At 43.6% G+C, this 24,117-nt stretch overlaps 1 protein-coding gene across 1 annotated transcript in view; it reads left to right on the top strand.

Moving 5' to 3' along the window:
* SEC24A (SEC24 homolog A, COPII coat complex component) overlaps positions 1 to 24,117 on the top strand; it is a 446,244-nt gene that overhangs the window by 341,223 nt on the left and 80,904 nt on the right. Inside the window, exon 17 of the mRNA XM_069199250.1 lies at positions 22,981 to 23,091. Coding sequence (XP_069055351.1) covers positions 22,981 to 23,091 — 111 coding nt within the window. The remainder of the gene's footprint in view (positions 1 to 22,980; positions 23,092 to 24,117) is intronic.

Raw genomic sequence — 24,117 nt, 5'->3', positions numbered from 1 at the left:
GCACGCTTGTGTCGAAGTCATCCGACTCCGGTCGAGATACCGGCACACAGCAAACTCGAGCCCGAGACAGCGGGTCCGAGCAAGTTCGGCACCGAGAGAGCGGCACCGAAACGAGTCGGCACCGAGAGACCGGGACGCCGAAAATAAAGAAAATGTCGTCCGAGCCGAAAAAGGCTACCGAAAAGGTTTCCATTCCGAAACATCACGCCTCAGAACCGAAATCAGGTTCCTACACAGAGGAACAGGGACTGTCCTCCCAAATGCAAGGACATAAGTTCGGACAAGAGCTAGAATCAATGGAGCCCGACTACATTCAAAGAAGGCTCCACATCCAAAAGGACACAGGGAAGATAAGTACTCTTCCCTCAATTAAAATGAAAAGAAGGCTTGCCTTTCAAGAAAAGGACAAGCAGCCACAGGCAAAGGTGGCAAGACAAACAACACCGCCACCATCTCCACCACCATCAACGCACACATCACCGGTAGCCACTCCACCACTGATGCAATCCCCAACTCATACTGGAATGAGTCAGGATGATCCCGACGCATGGGATCTTTATGATGCGCCAGTGTCGGAAAACAGCCCAGACTGTTACCCAGCGAGGCCGTCGCCACCTGAGGACAGTACAGCCTACACACAGGTGGTGTCAAGAGCAGCGGCTTTTCATAATGTCATCTTGCATGCAGAACCGATTGAGGATGACTTTTTGTTTAATACACTATCCTCCACTCATAGCCAATACCAGAGCTTACCTATGCTACCTGGAATGCTAAAACACTCCAAACAGGTGTTTCAGGAGCCTGTAAAGGGCAGGGCCATAACTCCAAGGGTGGAGAAAAAGTACAAGCCACCGCCAACAGACCCTGTGTATATCACGCAGCAATTAACACCAGTCTCTGTGGTAGTAGGGGCAGCTCGCAAGAGAGCAAACTCTCACACTTCGGGAGACTCACCAGCTCCAGACAAGGAGAGTTGCAAGTTCGACGCTGCGGGGAAAAGGGTTGCTGCACAAGCAGCAAACCAGTGGCTCATTGCCAACTCACAAGCACTGCTGGCAAGATATGATAGGGCTCATTGGGACGAAATGCAGCATTTAATTGAACACTTACCCAAAGAGTTCCAGAAAAGGGCACAAGTGGTGGAGGAAGGACAAAGTATCTCAAATAATCAGATACGGTCAGCAATGGATGCAGCAGATACAGCTGCTAGGACAGTAAATACTGCAGTAACCATAAGGAGACACGCATGGTTGCGTACGTCAGGATTCAAGCCGGAAATACAACAAGCCAAGCTGAATATGCCGTTTAACGGACAGCAGTTGTTTGGGCTGGAGGTGGACACTGCTATCGAAAAACTTTAAAAAGACACTGATACGGCCAAAGCCATGGGCGCACCCTACTCCCCACAGAGCAGAGGCACATTTCACAAAACGCAGTTAAGAGGGGGGTTTCAAGGACAAGCTACAGAACCCACAACCTCACAAACAAGGCCCACTTATCAGAGCCAATATCAGCGGGGAAGTTTTCGGGGACAATATAGAGGGGGACAATTCCAAAAGAGTAGAGGGAAGTTCCAAAGCCCCAAAACTCCTCAAAACAAGCAGTGACATCCACGTCGCAAATCCCCAAAACATAACACCTGTGGGGGGGAGACTAGCCCAGTTTTACAAACATTGGGAGGAAATAACAACAGACACTTGGGTACTGGCAATTATCCAGCATGGTTATTGCATAGAATTTCTCAAATTCCCTCCAAACGTCCCACCGAAAACACACAATATTTCAAAACAACACATGGATCTTCTAGGACTAGAAATCCAAGCATTGCTACAAAAAGGAGCAATAGAATTAGTACCAATTCAACAGAAGGGAACAGGAGTTTACTCTCTGTACTTTCTCATGCCCAAAAAGGACAAAACACTAAGACCTATATTAGATCTCAGAACATTAAATACCTACATCAAATCAGATCACTTTCACATGGTGACATTACAGGACGTAATCCCACTGCTCAAACAACAAGATTACATGACAACACTAGACCTAAAGGATGCATATTTCCATATACCGATACATCCTTCACACAGAAAGTACTTAAGGTTTGTATTCCAAGGGGTACATTACCAATTCAAGGTGTTGCCATTCGGAATAACAACTGCGCCAAGAGTTTTTACAAAATGCCTGGCAGTGGTAGCTGCACATATCAGAAGGCAGCAAATACATGTGTTCCCGTACCTAGACGATTGGTTAATCAAAACCAACACGCTAGAACGGTGTTCACAACACACAAAGTACGTCATAGAAACCCTCCACAAACTAGGTTTCTCAATCAACTACACAGTCACACCTTCAGCCGTGTCAGACACAGCAATACTTAGGGTGAAAATCAACACAGCAAAAGGGATTGCCACTCCAAGTCCACAAAGGGTACAGGCATTTCACAATGTAATACAGGCCATGTATCCAAAACAAAGAATACAAGTCAAAATGGTGCTGAAACTCCTAGGCATGATGTCCTCATGCATAGCCATTGTCCCAAACGCAAGGTTGCACATGCGGCCCTTGCAACAGTGCCTAGCATCACAATGGTCACAGGAACAGGGTCAACTTCTAGATCTAGTGTTGATAGACCGCCAAACATACACCTCGCTTCAATGGTGGAACAATATAAATTTAAACCAAGGGCGGCCTTTCCAAGACCCAGTGCCTCAATACGTAATAACAGATGCCTCCATGATAGGGTGGGGAGCACACCTCAATCAACACAGCATCCAGGGACAATGGGACACTCAGCAAAGACAGTTTCACATAAATCACTTAGAACTACTGGCAGTATTTCTAGCAGTAAAGGCATTTAAACCCATAATAAGCCACAAACACATTCTTGTCAAAACAGATAACATGACAACAATGTATTACCTAAACAAACAGGGAGGGACACACTCAACACAGTTGTGTCTCCTGGCACAGAGAATATGGCATTGGGCGATACACAGCCACATTCGCCTAATAGCACAGTTTATTCCAGGGATTCAGAATCAGTTAGCAGACAATCTCTCTCGGGATCACCAACAGATCCACGAATGGGAGATTCACCCCCAAATATTAGACACTTACTTCCAAAGTTGGGGAACACCACAAATAGACCTATTTGCAACAAAAGAAAACGCAAAATGCCGAAACTTCTCATCCAGGTACCCACAAGATCAGTCTCAGGGCAATGCGTTATGGATGAGTTGGTCAGGGATATTTGCATACGCTTTTCCCCCTCTCCCACTCCGTCCATATCTGGTAAACAAAACAAACTCAAACTCATACTAATAGCACCAACTTGGGCAAGACAACCTTGGTACACAACACTACTAGACCTCTCATTAGTGCCTTATGTCAAACTACCAAACAGACCAGATCTGTTAACTCAACACAAACAACAGATCAGACACCCAAATCCAGCATCGCTGAATCTAGCAATTTGGCTCCTGAAGTCTTAGAGTTCGGACACTTAGACCTTACACAGGAATGTATGGAAGTCATAAAACAAGCTAGGAAACCAACCACTAGACATTGCTATGCAAATAAGTGGAAAAGATTTGTTTATTATTGCCATAATAATCAAATTCAACCCTTACACGCATCTGCCAAAGACATCGTAAGCTACTTACTACATTTGCAAAAGTCAAAGTTAGCTTTTTCATCCATTAAGATACATCTTACCGCAATTTCAGCTTATCTGCAAATTACGCACTCAACTTCACTATTTAGGATACCAGTCATAAAAGCGTTTATGGAAGGCCTAAAGAGAATTATACCACCAAGAACACCACCAGTTCCTTCGTGGAACCTCAACATTGTCTTAACACGACTCATTGGTCCACCTTTTGAACCCATGCACTCATGTGAGATGCAATACTTAACATGGAAAGTTGCATTTCTAATTGCCATCACATCTCTAAGAAGAGTAAGTGAGAAACAAGCATTTACCATACAAGAACCATTTATTCAGATATACAAGCATAAAGTAGTCTTACGAACAAATCCAACATTTTTACCAAAAGTTATATCACCGTTCCACTTGAATCAAACAGTAGAACTACCAGTGTTCTTCCCACAGCCAGATTCTGTAGCTGAAAGAGCACTACATACATTAGACATCAAAAGAGCGTTCATGTACTACATTGATAGAACCAAACAAATTCGGAAAACAAAAACAATTATTTGTTGCTTTCCAAAAACCTCATACAGGAAATCCCATTTCCAAACAAGGCATTGCTAGATAGATAGTTAAATGCATTCAAACCTGTTATCTCAAAGCAAAAAGAGAACTGCCTATTACACCAAAGGCACACTCAACTAGAAAGAAGGGTGCTACTAGGGCCTTTCTAGGAAACATTCCAATGACTGAAATATGTAAGGCAGCCACATGGTCTACGCCTCATACGTTTACCAAGCACTACTGCGTGGATGTGTTAACAGCACAACAAGCCACAGTAGGACAAGTAGTACTACGAACTTTGTTTCAAACAACCTCAACTCCTACAGGCTGAACCACCGCTTTTGGGGAGATAACTGCTTACTAGTCTATGCAAAGCATGTGTATCTGCAGCTACACATGCCATCGAACGGAAAATGTCACTTACCCAGTGTACATCTGTTCGTGGCATGAGACGCTGCAGATTCACATGCGCCCACCCGCCTCCCCGGGAGCCTGTAGTCGTTTCGAAGTTGATCTTGAACAGTTATAAATTTGTAAATATATCACCTTAATCTACATTATGTTCATACATATTTACTCCATTGCATGGGCACTATTACTGTAACACACAACTCCTACCTCGCCCTCTGCGGGAAAACAATCTAAGATGGAGTCGACGCCCATGCGCAATGGAGCCGAAAGGGGAGGAGACCCTCGATCTCGTGACTCGAAAAGACTTCTTCGAAGAAAACAACTTGTAACACTCCGAGCCCAACACTAAAAGGCGGGATGTGCAAAGCATGTAAATCTGCAGCGTCTCATGCCACGAACAGATGTACACTGGGTAAGTGACATTTTCCATATATATATCTATATATATATCTATATATATATATCTATATATATATATATATATATCTATATATATATATATATATATATCTATATATATATCTATAGATATATATATAGATATATATATGGAAAATAGATCTATATCTAGATATAGATATATATATATATATATATAGATATATATATATAGATATTCGATGGCATGTGTAGCTGCAGATACACATGCTATGCATTAGGTCTGCCATCTGGTGTTGGGCCTGGATTTTTACAATTCGGTTTTCTTCGAAGAAGTGTTTTTCTGGAGTCACAGGATCGAGTGACTCCTCCTCTCGGTCATAGTGCGCATGGGTGTTGACTCCTTTGTTAAATTGTTTTCTTTCCGCTGTCTGGTTCGGACGTGTTTCCTCTCACTCTGAGACTTTCGAATAGGAAACTTATACTAACTTTATTCTACCGTCTGTATTGTTTCTATCACGTTTCCATCTGTAATCGAGCCGATAGTACAGTCGAGAACAAGAAAACGCCCATTTCGGGCGCTCGCACCCTACTCTGGCCTGTTCAGGCCTACCACACCACACCCTGATGAATCGGACTCCATTCCGATTCTGTCGTCGATGCCACACAAAATTCCCTTACACCAATCAACACGTGGTATGTTATCTTTGTCTCTCTCACGAACATCTAGAGGAAGATTGTGAAGCTTGTCGGTCGTTCCGGTCAAAAAAGATACTGCGTGACCAGAGAGCAAGGAGACTTGAAATGGCATCGAAGCATACAGTCGACTGACACATTAGAAGAATAGCTGGCTCATACAGCTGTTTTGATTCAGGACACCCACTCCGAAGCATACTCGGATGAAGACAGCCAACTCATCACTGCGGCTCAGAATTTGAGTACACCTGCCCCTACGTCCACTTCCAAGAGACCTATTAAGGCCTTGGGGACACCACTGCCAGAGATCCATGGTTCCACCTGAAAGAAAATTGTGGCGACCGAGCTTCGGGTCGGCGCCGAAAAAGACCAAATCAACAGGCCACACCTGTTTCGATACCGTAGTCGAGCAAATATATTAAAAGCTCCACATCCGAGCTGAGCCAACGTCCACACTCTTCAGAGTCAACAATTCAACGTCCCGCTACAGAGCCAAAATCACAGGCTGTATCTTCGGGACCGGAACATTTAGCTACCACCTCGGAGCCGAAAAAATCCTTTTATACAGAGGAACAAGGACTTTCTAGTTGATTAAAACACAGCTGCAAGACAATTGATTAACAATCTTCTAAAGGAGTTAAAACATCAGAATATCGTTCTGAGGACTCTGATATTCAGCCAATCCTTGAAATCATGGACTCCAAACAAAGAAGGATACATATACATAAGGAGATGGGGAAAATCATTGCTTCACCTCCTCCACAATCCAAGAGAAACTGGCATTTCAAGAGACTCTTGACACTGTACCACCACCAGCAAAGATATTTAAAAAAAGGAGAAACCATCACCTTTACACATTCCTCCACCACATTCGCCACAACTTTTTCTCTCCACCATCTACCACCCCACCACCATTGCCTTCACCAACACATTCTCATACATATTCACATGGAGATACAGTGGACTCCTGGGACTTATATGACCCAGATCCTATACAACTAAATGACCCAGACCTCTATCCGTCCAAACCTTCACCACCAGAGGATAGTACGGCTTTCACTCAGGTCATTTTTAGAGCAGCTGCATACCATATAGTTCAGATGCTTGCTGAGCCTTTGGAGGAGGATTTTCTTTTTAACACATTGTCCTCCACTCACTCACGTTAACAGTGTTTACCAATGCTGCCTGGTATGCTTAGACATGCCGAGGACATATTTAAGGAACCTGTTAAGGCTAGGGTTTTAACCCCAGGAATAGACAAAAAATACAAGCCTGTGCCGACAGACCCAGTTTATATCACACAACAGGTACCACCAGACTCTTTTAGGCAGTGCTGCAAGAAAAAGGGCAAATAGCTAATCGTCAGGGGATACCCCTCCCCCTGACCAGGAAAGCAGAAAGTTTGATGCAGCTGGTAAAAGGGTAGTTACGCAAGCAGCTAACCAATGGCGTATTGTAAATTCCCAAGCCCTGTTAGCAAGATGTGACAGGGCACATTGGGATGAAATGCAAGAATTCTTGCAATATTTACCTAAAGAACATCAAAAGAGAGCACAACAAATTGTTGAGGAGGAATTAGCAATCATCAATAATCAAATCAGATCTGCTCTGCTCTTGACGTGTCCGATACAGCAGCTAGAAGTATAAACATTAGCATAACAATCCATAGGCATGCATGGCTAAGATCTTCCGGGTTTAAAAAAGAAATCCAACAGGCAGTGCTCAACATGCCCTTTGATAGGGAACATCTATTTGGACCGGAGGTTGACACAACTATTGAGAAACTCAGGAAGGACTCTGAAACTGCAAAAGCCATGGGAACCCTGTACACTGCACCTTACCGGGGTTTCTTTCGTAAACAGCAGTTATGGGGCGGTTTCAAGCCCCAGACTACAGAGGCTTCCACCTCAGTCTAAACAAACTCAGTAGTACTATCAAAGAGTATCATTTAGAGGCTCTTACAGAAGTCAACACTTTGGAGCCAGAGGCAAATTAAAAAAAAACAATGACTTCCCCAACATCCGACAATCCCACACATCTCCTGGGATACACAATCAGCTAGCAGACCTACTAAGCAGTTCCACTCTCAATGGCAAAACATCACCACAGATCAGTGGGTGCTTTCAATTCTCCGCAATGGTTACTGCCCAGAACTCATTTCTACTCCAAACATTCCCCCTCGCTCTCAGACTGTCCCCAGAACACAATGTTCTGTTACAGCAAGAAGTACAATCTCTATTACTAAAAGAAGCAATAAAAATAGTCCCAAAATCACAATAGGGGACAGGAGTATATTCACTATATTTCCTCATACCCAAAAAGGATGGTACTCTCAGACCCATTCTGGATCTCAGACCTCTAAATCTATATATCCTGTCAGAACAGTTTCACATGGTAACTCTGCAGGACGAAATTCCCCTACTACAGAAACAAGATTACATGACTGCCTTGGATCTCAAAGATGCTTACTTTCATATCCCCATACATCCAGCTCATCAAAAATACCTAAGGTTTGTAATAGCAGGAAAGCACTACCAATTCAAGGTTCTTCCCTTTGGCATAACAGCTCCAAGGTTTTTTCACAAAATGTCTAGCTGTAGTAGCAACTCACCTAAAAAACCAACACATACATGTCTTATCTAGACGATTGACTAATATAATCAAGCAACATTATACAATGCCAGCAACGCACTCACAACACAGTAGAGACCCTACATACATTAGGGTTCACAATCAACTACCAAAAATCTAATCTTCAACCAGCACAGGTTCAACCTTACCTATGTGCTTTTCTCAGTACCCAAAAAGCCTTAGCCTATCCAAATGCCCAAAGGATACAGGCTTTTCAAAACCTTATATCACAGATACAGCCCAATCAATGTTATACTGTAAGGTTTATCATGCAACTATTGGGAATGAAGGCATCATATATAGCAGTAGTACTGCATGCAAGATTAAACATGAGAACACTACAACAGTGTCTCTCACAACAATGGTCTCAAGCACAGTGTTAATTGCAGGATCTAGTGTTGTTAGACCGCCAAACTCACAAATCTCTTCAATGGTGGAATCACAACAATTTAATAAAGCTGCGGTTATTTCAGGACCCTTTGCCTCAGACCATAACAACAACAACAGATGATTTAATGACAGGTTGGGGAGCTCACCTCAACAACCTAACCATACAAGGGTAATGGAATTAAACGCAGTTAACTTCTCACATAAACCATTTAGAATTGCTAGCTGTGTTTCTCACTCTAAAAGCTTTTCAACCTCTTCTCAGACACAAAACAGTCTTTAAAAAAACAGACAATATGACAACAGTGTATTATCTGAAGAAACAGGGAAGAACACATTTGTCTCAACTGTCCTTCTAGCCCAAACAATATGGAAATGGGCAATTCACAATCACATTTACTTGCTAGCAGAAAACATCCCTGGGATACACAATCAGCTAGCAGACCTACTAAGCAGGACGCTGCAACAAATACACAAATGGGAAATTCACTCTCAGGTGCTACAACAGTACTTTCAAATGTGGGGAACACCAAACATAGACCTTTTCGCAACAAGCGAAACCGCAAAATGCCAAAAGTTCTCATTCAGACACCCACACCCTCTGTCCAAGGCAATGCTCTATGGATCAACTGGTCAGGTATATTTGCTTACGCTTTTCCCCCTCTCCCATTAATTCCATTTCTGATCAACAAACTGCATCACATCTCTCTCACCATGAAACTCATAGCTCCCACGTGGGCACGACAACACTTGTACACAACACTCTTAGATCTGTCAGTAGTACCCCATCGCAAACTTTCAAACAGACTAGATCTGTTAACACAGAAGACGGGTCAAATCAGGTATCCCAACCCCAGTGTTCTCAACCTAGCGATTTGGCTCCTGAAGTCATAGAATTTGGATATTTACACCTTCCATTAGAATGTATGGAAGTTCTAAAACAAGCACGCAAACCTACAACTAGACAATGCTATGCTAACAAGTGGAAACGTTTTGTTTACTACTGTCAGCCCAAAAATATAGACCCACTTAAAGCATCAATACAGGAAATTGTATGCTACCTGTTTCATTTACAAAAAGCAAATTTAGCTTTTTCCTCTATTAAAATTAATCTTACTGCTACATCAGCGTACTTACAAACCATACAACATACTTCTTTCTTCAGAGTCCCTGTCATAAAAGCCTTTATGGAAGGACTTAAGTGTATTATTCCACCAAGAACCCCACCAGTTCCTGCATGAAATCTCAATATTGTACTCACAAGATTAATGGGACCACCATTCGAGCCCATGCATTCATGCGATATTCAGTTTCTCACTTGGAAAGTTGCTTTCTTAGTAGCAATTACTTCATTAAGAAGAGTTAGAGAAATACAAGCTTTCACTCTGGACAAGCCATTTTTCCAAGTACACAAACATAAAGTAGTACTTAGCACAAATCCAAAATTGTTGCCAAAAGTAGTTTCTCCTTTTCACATTAACCAAACAGTGGAATTGCCAGTCTTCACAGAGCCAGACTCATCTTCTGAAAGAGCTCTTCATACTCTTAACCTCAAAAGAGCTCTAATGTACTATGTTGATAGAACAAAAGAGTTTAGGGAAACTAAACAGCTTTTAGTAGCTTTTCAACAGCCACATAAAGGAAATCCTATCTCTAAGCAAGGATTAGCTAGATGGATTGTAAAATGCATCCAAACATGTTACATTAAAACAAAAATACAACTTTTAATAACCCCTAAAGCACATACCACTAGGAAATAACATGCTTCCATGGCATTTTTAGGGAACATACCAATAGCAGACATATGCAAAGCTGCCACATGGTCCACTCTCACATACCTTTACAAAGCATTACTGTGTGGATGTATTTTCAAAGCAACAGGCCAGTGTTACTCAGGCAGTACTTACAACTTTATTTCAAACTACTTCAACTCCTACAGGATAGCCACTGCTGTTTTGTGAGGACTGCTTTTTAATCTATGCATAGCAGGTGTATCTGCAACTACACATGCCATCGAACGGAAAATGTCACTTACCAGTGTACATCTGTTTGTGGCATGTACTGCTGCTGATTCACATGCCCACTCCCTCCTCCCCGGAAGCCTGTAGTCATTGCAGTTCTTATTTTTACATATGTATATATATGTTTACATTTGCATGGACATCTTATTTACTTACTACATTTAGTTGTACATTTACATTCTTTCACTCTCACTCCTTCCTACACCAAAAAACAGTCTAACAAAGGACTCAATGCCCATGCGCACTATGACCGAGAGGAGGAGTCACTCGATCCAGTGACTCCAGAAAAACACTTCTTCAAAGAAAAACAACTTGTAACACTCCAGGCCCAACACTAGATGGCGGACCTAATGCATAGCATGTGAATCTGCAACACTACATGCCACAAATAGATGTACACTGGGTAAGTGACATAACACACACACACACACACACACACACACACACACACACACACCCCAAACACACACACACACACACACCAAACACAAACACACACACACACACACACACACACACACACACACACCAAACACACACACACACACCAAACACACACACACACACACCCCAAACACCACCAATGCATTTCTTTGCCATTATATACTACTACACAGTGAAAACAAATGATTTCAAACTCCACATTAATAAAGCAAAACTAAACATATATACTACAAATATTAAAACCAAATTTTTGACACACCAATTTTAGATTTTTGAAAACTCAGACAGCCTTAATTAAAGCGAAAGAGGGAGCAGGAAAGAAAAGTAGTAAGGAGGAGAAGAGAGAGATGTAAGGATAGATGGAGACTGAAGGAACTATTGCCATTTTATCATTTTAAGGTTTTTTTTCATTTTAAGGTTATATCTCAGATAGACAGGTCAGATAGTCTTCTGGCAAACTGAGGCTTCCAGGGGAATTTGGCTGGCCCGTCCCTCCCTCACACGAGCACCGACTTAATGGAGCGTGCCCTGACAGGGGTCATTTGGAGAAAGATATATATATATATGTTCGATGGCATGTGTAGCTGCAGATACACATGCTTTGCACATCCCGCCATCTAGTGTTGGGCTCGGAGTGTTACAAGTTGTTTTTCTTCGAAGAAGTCTTTTCGAGTCACAAGATCGAGGGACTCCTCCCCTTTCGGCTCCATTGCGAATGGGCGTCGACTCCATCTTAGATTGTTTTCTTTCCGCCATCGGGTTCGGACGTGTTCCTTTTCGCTCCGCGCTTCGGTTCGGAAAGTTAGTGAAAATCTCGGAAAATTCGACGGTATTGTTTGCGTTCGGTATCGGGTTAGTTACAACAGATCAACACCGAATTTGGAAGAGCTCCGGTGGCCCTTCGGGGTTTTCGATTCCCCGGCGGGGCCTGGTCGGCCTGACCACGTGCATCTTCAAGGCTAATGGAACGGACCCCATTCCGCTTCTGCCCCGAATGCCACAACAACTATCCTTACACAGATCAGCATCTGGTCTGTAATTTGTGTTTGTCGCCAGAACACAAAGAGGATACCTGTGAGGCCTGTCGAGCATTTCGGTCCAGAAAGACTTTAAGGGATCGAAGAGCAAGAAGATTACAGATGGCGTCGGTGCCGACAGGACAAAAACAGATGGGAGAAGAAGAGGAAGCCTTCTCCATCGAGGATTCGGACTCGGAAGAGGTTGAACCTGAACAGACGCCGAAAACCGTGAGTAAGACGTCGATACACAAAACTCATGCAAAGACCATAAAAGCCCAGGGGACGCCACCGCCAGCAGGCCATGGCTTAACCCGAAAAATAGGTGACCGGGCATCGGCACCGAAAAAGGGCATGCATGTGTCGAAGTCATCCGACTCCGGTCGAGATACCGGCACAGAGCAGACACGACCCCGAGACACCGGGTCAGAGCAATCTCGGCACCGAGGCAAGTCGGCACTGAGAGATCACGACGCCGAAGAGCAAAAAAGTGGCGTCGGAGCCGAAAAAGGCAGTCTAAAAAGTTTTGGTACCGAAACATCCGGCCTCGGAACCGAAAACAAGTTCCTACACAGAGGAACAAGGCCTGTCCTCACAAATGAAAACACATAGATTTGGACAGGAACTAGAGTCAATGGAGCCAGATTACACACAAAGAAGGCTCCACATCCAAAAAGAAACAGGGAAGATCAGTACTCTCCCTCCTATTCGGATGAAACGAAAACTTGTCTTCCCAGACAAAGACAAGCAGCCACAGGCAAAAGTGGCTAAACAAGTAACCCCACCACCATCTCCACAACGCTCTCCACAGCCATCACCGGTAGCCACTCCACCAATGATGCAATCCCCAACTCATACAGCGATGAGTCAGGATGATCCAGACGCGTGGGATCTTTATGATGCGCCAGTGTCAGAAAACAGTCCCGACTGTTATCCAGCCAGACCGTCACCACCTGAGGACTCTACCGCCTACACACTGGTGGTGTCAAGGGCAGCGGCGTTTCATAATGTTAGCCTACATACAGAGCCAATTGAAGACGACTTTCTATTTAACACACTGTCGTCCACACATAGCCAGTACCAGAGCCTCCCCATGCTACCTGGAATGCTAAAACACTCCAAACAAGTGTTTGAAGAACCTGTCAAAGGAAGGGCAATAACTCCAAGGGTGGAGAAAAAATATAAACCGCCACCAACAGACCCTGTGTACATCACACAACAGTTAACACCAGACTCTGTGGTAGTAGGTGCAGTACACAAGAGGACGAACTCACACACCTCAGGAGACGCACCACCTCCAGACAAGGAGAGTCGTAAGTTCAATGCGGGTGGGAAAAGAGTGGCGGCACAAGCAGCCAACCAATGGCGCATTGCCAATTCACAAGCCTTGTTGGCGAGATATGACAGGGCTCATTGGGACGAAATGCAACATTTTATAGAACATTTGCCCAAGGAGTTTAAAAATAGAGCGCAACAAGTGGTAGAGGAAGGACAGTGTATCTCGAACAATCAGATACGGTCAGCAATGGATGCAGCAGACACAGCTGCTAGGACTGTCAATACAGCAATAACAATAAGGAGACATGCATGGCTGCGTACATCTGGATTCAAGCCGGAAATATAACAAGCTGTGCTGAATATGCCATTTAACGGACAGCAGTTGTTTGGGCCGGAGGTGGACACTGCTATCGAGAAACTTAAAAAAGACACTGATACGGCCAAAGCCATGGGCGCACTCTACTCCCCACAGAGCAGAGGCACATTTCGAAGATCACAATTTCGAGGGGGGTTTCAAGGACCAAGCACTGAACCCACAACCTCACAAACAAGGCCCACTTATCAGAGCCAATACCAGGGGGGAACTTTTCGGGGACAATATAGAGAGGGACAATTCCCAAAGAATAGAGGGAAGTTCCAAAGTCCCAAAACTCCACAAAACAAACAGTGACTTACATGTCACAAATCCCCAACACACAACACCAGTGGGGGGGAGACTAACCAAGTTCTACAAAAACTGGGAGGAAATAACAACAGACACGTGGGTCCTAGCCATTATTCAGCATGGTTATTGCATAGAATTTCTAGAATTCCCTCCAAATGTCCCTCCGAAAACACACAACATGTCAAAACAACACATAGATCTTCTACAACTAGAAGTTCAGGCGTTGTTGCAAAAAGATGCAATAGAGTTAGTACCAATTCATCAGAGAGGAACAGGAGTCTACTCACTCTACTTTCTCATACCCCAAAAAGACAAAACTCTAAGACCTATATTAGATCTCAGAACATTAAATATCTACATCAAATCAGATCACTTTCACATGGTGACACTGCAGGACGTAATCCCATTGCTCAAACAACAAGATTACATGACAACATTAGACCTAAAGGATGCGTACTTTCATATACCGATACATCCTTCACACAGAAAGTACTTAAGGTTTGTATTCCAAGGGGTACATTACCAATTCAAAGTGTTGCCATTCGGGATAACAACTGCGCCAAGAGTTTTTACAAAATGCCTGGCAGTAGTGGCTGCTCATATCAGCAGACAGCAAATACATGTGTTCCCGTACCTAGACGATTGGTTAATAAAAACCAACACGCAGGAACGGTGCTCACAACACACAAAGTATGTCATAGAAACCCTTCACAAACTAGGTTTCTCACTCAACTACAACAAGTCACACCTTCAGCCGTGTCAAGTACAACAATACTTAGGAGCAACAATCAACACAACAAAAGGGATTGCCACTCCAAGTCCACAAAGGGTACAAGCATTTCACAATATAATACAGGCCATGCACCCAAAACAAAAGGTACAGGTCAAAATAGTGATGAAACTACTAGGCATGATGTCCTCATGCATAGCCATTGTCCCAAACGCAAGATTGCACATGTGGCCCTTACAACAATGCCTAGCATCAAAATGGTCACAGGCACAGGGTCAACTTCAAGATCTAGTGTTGATAGACCGCCAAACATACACCTCGCTTCAATGGTGGAACACTATAAATTTAAACAAAGGGCGGCCTTTCCAAGTCCCAGTGTCTCAATACGTAATAACAACGGATGCCTCCATGATAGGGTGGGGAGCACACCTCAACCAACACAGCATACAAGAACAATGGGACCCTCAACAGAGAGAGTTTCACATAAATCACTTAGAATTACTGGCAGTATTTCTCGCGTTGAAAGCTTTTCAACCGATAATAACACACAAACACATTCTTGTCAAAACAGACAACATGACAACGATGTATTATCTGAACAAACAGGGAGGAACACACTCAACACAGTTGTGTCTCCTAGCACAGAAAATTTGGCATTGGGCGATTCACAACCACATTCGCCTAATAGCGCAGTTCATTCCAGGAATTCAGAACCAGTTAGCAGACATTCGAATGAAAACCAAGGCCCCTTTAGGGATGAACAATGATGAAGAACTTTGTTCATCTATGAATGTATAACTCAAGCAGCACAGATGAACTGTTTGATTGGTTGAGTTCTTAATTAACAACCATCCTAATTATCATTGTGAGCATTGGATATATATTAAAAATTATTTTATTTATTTTTCTTTGTATTCAGAGCAAGTCCAGATTTATATGAAATTAGCAAAATTTGTAATAATAATAATAAAAAAATTCTGTAATAGTATTACTAGAAAAAGTGAGTTAAAAATACCAGTATAGAGTTAATTAAGTTAATGGAAAAATGGGATTTAAATTATATATAAATAACAAATGAAGTAAATTTGCTATATAATTATCTTTTTAGAATGCTGAAAATATTTTTCTATGTTTACACTTTCATTGAGAATAGATTGATTGTAATATTATGTAACTCTGAGAATTTGCATTGAATATTTGTTTAACTACAGCTCCCAGCATGCATTATATGGGTATAATACTTTCCATTATAAAAGGAACTTGCTTTGTGAATTGTTTGTTGAACTTGACAAAGACCATCCGGTCGAAACGCGTTGTTCTGGTTTCTTTTGTTTGTTTCAAATAAATTCAAGAATTACTTTACCCTGGTGGAGTGCACTGCTAAATTTTTTATGAAATATTTACTCTTGGGCTGGTTCACCCAGAGCGGTTGCACCGGTATTCTTCGAGCGCGGCGCCCATTGAACCGCGTTGCTGTTAGATATATATATATATATATATATATAGGTGTGTATATATATATATATATATATATAGGTGTATACCTTTATAGTTGCATGTACATGCAGGATGATAATAAGGTTTCGTGTATCAAAGTGTTTTCCATTAAAGATGTTGTCATATTACAATGTGCATAGCTACTGCTCTCTGCTCCGATTCAAGCATGTGAATCTATGAAAGTTCCAATACTGGAGTAAGAAAATAAGTTACTTACCTGTAACTGTAGGTTCGATGGCATCTGTCGCTGTAGATACGCATGTTTTGCAATAGCTCGCCATCTGGTGTTGGGCCGGAGTGTTACAAGTTGTTTTTCTTCGAAGAAGTCTTTCGAGTCACGGGACCGAGTGACTCCTCCTTTTGTCTCCATTCGCATGGGCGTCGACTCCATCTTCGATTGTTTTTTTTCCGCCATCGGGTTCGGACGTGTTCCTGTCGCTCCGAGTTTCGGAACGGAAAAATAGCTAATTTCAGAAGATTTTCGTCGGTATTGTTGCGTTCGGGGTCGGCGTAGTTAGATTCAACACCGCGTCTAAGATCGAAGAGCTCCGGTGCCCTTCGGGGTAATTTTTTCGATCCCCCGTCGGGGCCTGGTCGGCCCGACCGCGTGCAGAAGAACGCCGATGGAACGGACCCCGTTCCGTTTCTGTCCCAAATGCCACAATAAATACCCCTATACAGACCAACACTTGGTCTGCAACCTGTGCCTGTCACCTGAGCACAGCGAAGACACCTGCGAGGCCTGTCGTGCGTTCCGGTCCCGAAAAACTCTCCGAGACCGTCGAGCCAGAAGACTTCAGATGGCGTCCGCGCCGACAGCCCACCGGGAGTTCGAGGAACAAGAAGAGGAGGGATCCTTTTCGATCCAAGAATCGGACTCCGAAGGATTTGACGATACACAAACCGTGAGTAGGACGTCGAAAACCACTCAAAAGAAGATTTACAAGGCCCAGGGGACGCCACTGCCATCAGGCCATGGCTCGACCCATAAATTCGGTGACCGACCGTCGGCACCGAAAAAGGCCCAAACAGTGCCGAGATCGTCCGACTCCGGTCGAGACACCGGCACGCAGCCTTCTCGGGACCGAGAAAGTGCTGGAGACAAGCATTGACACCGAGATACCGGTGTAGACACGGCTCGACGCCGAGACAGCGGCACCGAAGAAGATAGACGCCGAGAGGTTTCGGCCCCGAAAAAGAAAAAAGTCACCTTGGAGCCGAAAAAAGATGCAGACAGAGTTTCGGTGCCGAAACAAACTGCAACCGACCCAGTTTCAGGCTCTTATACAGAAGAGCACTCGCTAACCTCCCAAATGCAAAAGCATAGGTTTGAGGAAGAACTACACTCAACGGATGTAGACCATACACAAAAGCGTATTTTCATACAGCAGGGGACAGGAAAAATAAGCACCCTTCCCCCTATTAGAAGAAAGAGAAGATTGGAGTTCCAAACTGAACAAACACCACAAACAAAAGTGGTGAAAAAAGTTACCCCACCACCCTCTCCTCCACCTGTGATTAACGTCTCACCAGCACAAACTCCATCACATTCCCCAGCTCACACCACCATGAGCCAGGGTGACCAAGATCAAGACGCATGGGACTTATACGACGCCCCAGTGTCAGATAACAGTCCGGAGGCATACCCTACGAAGCCATCTCCACCAGAGGACAGCACTGCGTATTCTCAAGTGGTGGCTAGAGCAGCACAATTTCACAATGTAAGCCTCCACTCAGAACAGGTCGAGGATGACTTTTTATTCAACACACTCTCCTCCACCCACAGCTCCTACCAAAGCCTGCCTATGCTCCCTGGTATGCTCCGGCACGCAAAATAAATCTTTAAGGAGCCGGTCAAAAGTAGGGCAATCACACCAAGAGTGGAAAAAAAGTATAAGGCGCCTCCTACAGACCCGGCTTTCATCACTACACAGCTACCACCAGACTCTGTCGTTGTAGGAGCAGCTAGGAAAAGGGCCAACTCCCACACATCTGGAGATGCACCACCCCCAGATAAAGAAAGCCGCAAGTTCGATGCAGCTGGTAAAAGAGTCGCAGCACAAGCTGCAAACCAGTGGCGCATCGCTAACTCCCAGGCACTACTTGCGCGCTATGACAGAGCCCATTGGGATGAGATGCAACATCTCATTGACCATCTGCCCAAGGACCTACAAAATAGGGCAAAACAAGTGGTTGAGGAGGGACAGACCATTTCCAACAACCAAATCCGCTCTTCCATGGACGCTGCAGATACAGCTGCACGGACAATTAATACATCTGTAACTATCAGAAGGCATGCATGGCTCCGAACGTCTGGATTTAAACCAGAGATTCAGCAAGCAGTTCTCAATATGCCTTTTAACGAAAAAGAACTGTTCGGTCCAGAAGTGGACACAGCGATTGAGAAACTCAAAAAAGACACGGACACTGCTAAAGCCATGGGCGCACTCTACTCCCCGCAGAGCAGAGGGAATTACAGCACATTCCGTAAAACACCCTTTAGAGGGGGGTTTCGGGGTCAAAGCACACAAGCCAGCACCTCACAGGCAACACCGTCCAGTTACCAGGGACAGTACAGAGGAGGTTTTCGGGGACAATATAGAGGAGGGCAATTCCCTAGAAATAGAGGAAAATTTCAAAGCCCCAAAACCCCTACTACTAAGCAGTGACTCACACGTCACTCACCCGCTCCACACAACACCAGTGGGGGGAAGAATAAGTCATTATTACAAAGCATGGGAGGAAATCACTACAGACACTTGGGTTCTAGCAATTATCCAACATGGTTATTGCATAGAATTTCTACAATTCCCTCCAAACATACCACCAAAAGCACAAAATTTGACAAAACATCATTCCAATCTCCTGGAGATAGAAGTGCAGGCACTACTGCAAAAGAATGCAATCAAATTAGTGCCAAACACACAAATAAACACAGGAGTTTACTCACTGTACTTTCTGATTCCAAAGAAGGACAAAACGCTGAGACCAATCCTAGACCTCAGAATAGTGAACACATTCATCAAATCAGACCACTTTCACATGGTCACACTACAAGAAGTATTACCATTGCTAAAACTACACGACTACATGTCAACTTTAGACCTCAAGGACGCGTATTTCCATATACCAATACACCCATCGCACAGGAAATACCTAAGGTTTGTATTCAAAGGAATACATTACCAATTCAAGGTACTGCCTTTCGGATTAACAACCGCACCAAGAGTCTTTACCAAATGTCTAGCGGTAGTCGCTGCACACATCAGAAGGCAGCAAATACATGTGTTCCCATATCTAGACGACTGGCTAATCAAGGCCCATTCGTTAATAGAGTGCTCAAATCACACAAATCAGATCATACAAACCCTCTTCAAACTAGGGTTCACCGTCAACTTCACGAAATCCAACATTCTGCCGTGCAAGGTACAACAATACCTAGGAGCCATAATAGACACAACAAATGGAGTAGCCACTCCAAGTCCCCAAAGAATTCAAAATTTCAACACCATCATACAACGCATGTATCCAACACAAAAAATACAAGCAAAGATGATATTGCAACTCCTAGGCATGATGTCTTCATGCATAGCCATTGTCCCAAACGCAAGACTGCACATGAGGCCCTTACAACAGTGCCTAGCATCACAGTGGTCTCAAGCACAGGGTCATCTTCTTGATCTGGTGTTAATAGACCGCCAAACTTACCTCTCGCTTCTGTGGTGGAACAACATAAATTTAAACAAGGGGCGGCCTTTCCAAGACCCAGTGCCAAAATACGTAATAACAACAGATGCTTCCATGACAGGGTGGGGAGCACACCTCGATCAACACAGCATACAAGGACAATGGAACGTACATCAAACAAAACTGCATATAAATCACCTAGAACTACTAGCAGTTTTTCAAGCACTAAAAGCTTTCCAACCAATAATAGTTCACAAATACATTCTCGTCAAGACAGACAACATGACAACAATGTATTATCTAAACAAGCAAGGGGGGACACACTCCACGCAGTTAAGCCTGCTAGCACAAAAAATTTGGCGTTGGGCAATTCACAACCAAATTCGCCTAATAGCACAATTTATACCAGGGATCCAAAATCAACTCGCAGACAACCTCTCTCGAGATCACCAACAGGTCCACGAATGGGAAATTCACCCCCAAATTCTGAACACCTATTTCAAACTCTGGGGAACACCTCAAATAGACTTGTTTGCGACGAAGGAGAACGCAAAATGCCAAAACTTCAATCCAGATACCCACACAAACAGTCCCTAGGCAATGCCCTATGGATGAACTGGTCAGGGATATTTGCTTACGCTTTTCCTCCTCTCCCTCTCCTTCCTTACCTGGTAAACAAACTCAGTCAAAACAAACTCAAACTCATATTGATAGCACCAACTTGGGCAAGGCAACCCTGGTACACAACGCTGCTAGACCTATCAGTAGTACCCTACATCAAATTGCCCAACAGGCCAGATCTGTTGACACAACACAACCAAAAGATCAGACACCCAGATCCAGCATCGCTGAATCTAGCAATCTGGCTCCTGAGATCCTAGAATTCGGACACTTACAACTTACCCAAGAATGTATGGAAGTCATAAAGCAAGCCAGAAGGCCATCCACCAGGCACTGCTATGCAAGTAAATGGAAGAGGTTTGTTTGCTACTGCCATATTAATCAAATACAACCTTTACACACAACTCCAGAACATGTAGTGGGCTACTTGCTTCACTTACAAAAATCTAACCTGGCTTTCTCTTCCATTAAAATACACCTTGCAGCAATATCTGCATACCTGCAGACTACCTATTCAACTTCCCTATATAAGATACCAGTCATTAAAGCATTCATGGAGGGCCTTCGGAGAATTATACCACCAAGAACACCACCTGTTCCTTCATGGAACCTAAATGTTGTCCTAACTAGACTTATGGGTCCACCTTTTGAACCCATGCACTCCTGCGAAATACAGTTCCTAACCTGGAAGGTTGCATTTCTCATCGCCATTACTTCCCTAAGAAGAGTAAGGGAGATTCAGGCGTTTACAATACAAGAACCTTTTATACAACTACACAAGAATAAGGTCGTCCTAAGGACTAATCCTAAATTTTTGCCAAAGGTTATTTCACCGTTCCATCTAAATCAAACAGTGGAACTTCCAGTGTTCTTTCCACAGCCAGATACCGTAGCTGAAAGGGCACTACATACATTAGATGTCAAAAGAGCATTAATGTATTACATTGACAGAACAAAGAACATCAGAAAGACTAAACAACTATTTATTGCATTTCAAAAACCTCATGCAGGAAACCCAATATCAAAACAAGGTATAGCCAGATGGATAGTTAAATGCATCCAAATCTGCTACCTTAAAGCTAAACGACAGCTGCCCATTACACCAAGGGCACACTCAACCAGAAAGAAGGGTGCTACCATGGCCTTTCTAGGAAACATCCCAATGCAAGAAATATGTAAGGCAGCCACATGGTCTACGCCTCACACATTCACCAAGCACTACTGTGTAGATGTGTTATCCGCACAACAAGCCACAGTAGGTCAAGCCGTATTAAGAACATTATTTCAAACTACTTCCACTCCTACAGGCTGAGCCACCGCTTTTGGGGAGATAACTGCTTACTAGTCTATGCAAAACATGCGTATCTACAGCGACAGATGCCATCGAACTGAAAATGTCACTTACCCAGTGTACATCTGTTCGTGGCATCAGTCGCTGTAGATTCGCATGTGCCCACCCGCCTCCCCGGGAGCCTGTAGCAGTTTGGAAGTTACCTTCAACTATTTGTATATGTATCATCTCAACCTTAAATAGGTACATACTTAGTCACTCCATTGCATGGGCACTATTACTACAATTCAACTCCTACCTCACCCTCTGCGGGGAAAAACAATCGAAGATGGAGTCGACGCCCATGCGCAATGGAGACAAAAGGAGGAGTCACTCGGTCCCGTGACTCGAAAGACTTCTTCGAAGAAAAACAACTTGTAACACTCCGGCCCAACACCAGATGGCGAGCTATTGCAAAACATGCGAATCTACAGCGACTGATGCCACGAACAGATGTACACTGGGTAAGTGACATTTTCATTCTCCAGTATTGGAATCTTTCATAGATTCACATGCGACCCACCCGCCTCCCCGGAGAAGCTCACTTCACCTTTTTCTTTCTTTTTCTGTTTACTATATTGTACGCACTTGTGCTTGGAAAATCTGAGGTGCTGGAGCTTCTCTCAGGAGGATTCTGGAGGGTGCTGTCGCCTGATTGGTGGAGGCTCAGGTTTGGTCCTTTTCGCAAAATGACTCTGATAGACTGTTAAATTGAAGAGGCCTAGGGCCTTTTTTCTTTGTTAATATATCTTGACATTACTTGTGTAAATTATACCGGGGACTCCCATCTCGACGACGGGGAATGATTCAAGCATGTGAATCTATGAAAGATTCCAATACTGGAGAACTACAGTTACAGGTAAGTAACTTATTTTCTTTCATGCGTATTTTATCAGGTGTTATCTGTGCATAATTGGGACGTTTTACAAGATCTTAACTGTCTAACCCGCTTATGAAATCATTGTTTTTTCTAAAGGTGAGCGGAGAATACGTGTCCATACCTTGTGCTTACCAGTTGTTTCCTCTTTGGCTGATGTGTATGCAGGAGCTGATGTCCAAGCTATTTCAGGTTTACTGGCCAATATGGGTAAGCATTATCGTTACAAGAGTCATCAGTTACACTTTGTGGTTCTTTTAATGAATGTCTGTATTACTTGTTAAGGAAGGTAAAAGCGCCACTCACAAACTGTCATCTAATATGTTGGTAATATGTTCTGTGTAGCATAGTAGAGTTGTATTTTATTGACCCATTGTAAAGTTTACCTATTTCTTTAGAGAAATAAAAATAAAAAAAAAGTTGAATCAATTAGAGATAATTAAATATGTCAAAGTATAATTTTATTTTTTTGTGATAGAGAGCTTTCTGGATAATTTATCAGTTACATATGGTTAAGTGGAAACTCTGTAGGAATTTTTTTATTTGCTGACTTTTGTACTGTGTGACCGGGAGCATGGCATAAAATAAATTACTTAAAGAACATATCTTCTGAGCTGCAAACCGGACGTCACTTATCACAGGCACACAGAATTAATTGTCCTCACTTTCCACACTTGCCCTCACACACGCTTGGATGAAGAACCAGATTCATTCAAACAGCTGCATCCTAAAGATGATGGCAAGACTACAGGGCGACTACACCCCTGATGGTGCTTCAGGCTGATTGATGTATATTGGGTGCTAGAGAATTTGATGACGAATGGGACCCTTGAGTTAGCCGGAACAGAGATCGTGAGCTGAACAGCTGGGCTGCTGCCACGATCTCTTCCGTCGGGAATTGCTCACAGACCAAGGCTGCAACGTGATTGGAAGAGACTGTGTGGCAGCCCTTGGATTATAGGACACACTGTACAGAAGTAGAGTCAGCACCCAGAGAAGAAACCAAAGCAGCATCCTACTGAAGGGAAAGTAAGTTGTGAGTGGTACTGCTGGTCTGGGACCTGATACCTAGGGGTGCAATGAGCACTGCAGGCACCTGCCCTGGTGGAGAGTGCAGAGCCTGTATGGACAAGCGTATTGGAATACAGACCTGCTGCTGGAGGATGGAAAGTGAGATCCTTGGTCCGTTTGAAAACGTAAGGTGACTGGTTACTGTAAGCGAAGACCGAGCAGCTC

The sequence above is a fragment of the Pleurodeles waltl genome, chromosome 7, assembly GCF_031143425.1.
Source record: "Pleurodeles waltl isolate 20211129_DDA chromosome 7, aPleWal1.hap1.20221129, whole genome shotgun sequence".
Taxonomy (NCBI): domain Eukaryota; kingdom Metazoa; phylum Chordata; class Amphibia; order Caudata; family Salamandridae; genus Pleurodeles; species Pleurodeles waltl.
This window is presented reverse-complemented; position numbering and strand designations above follow the sequence as displayed.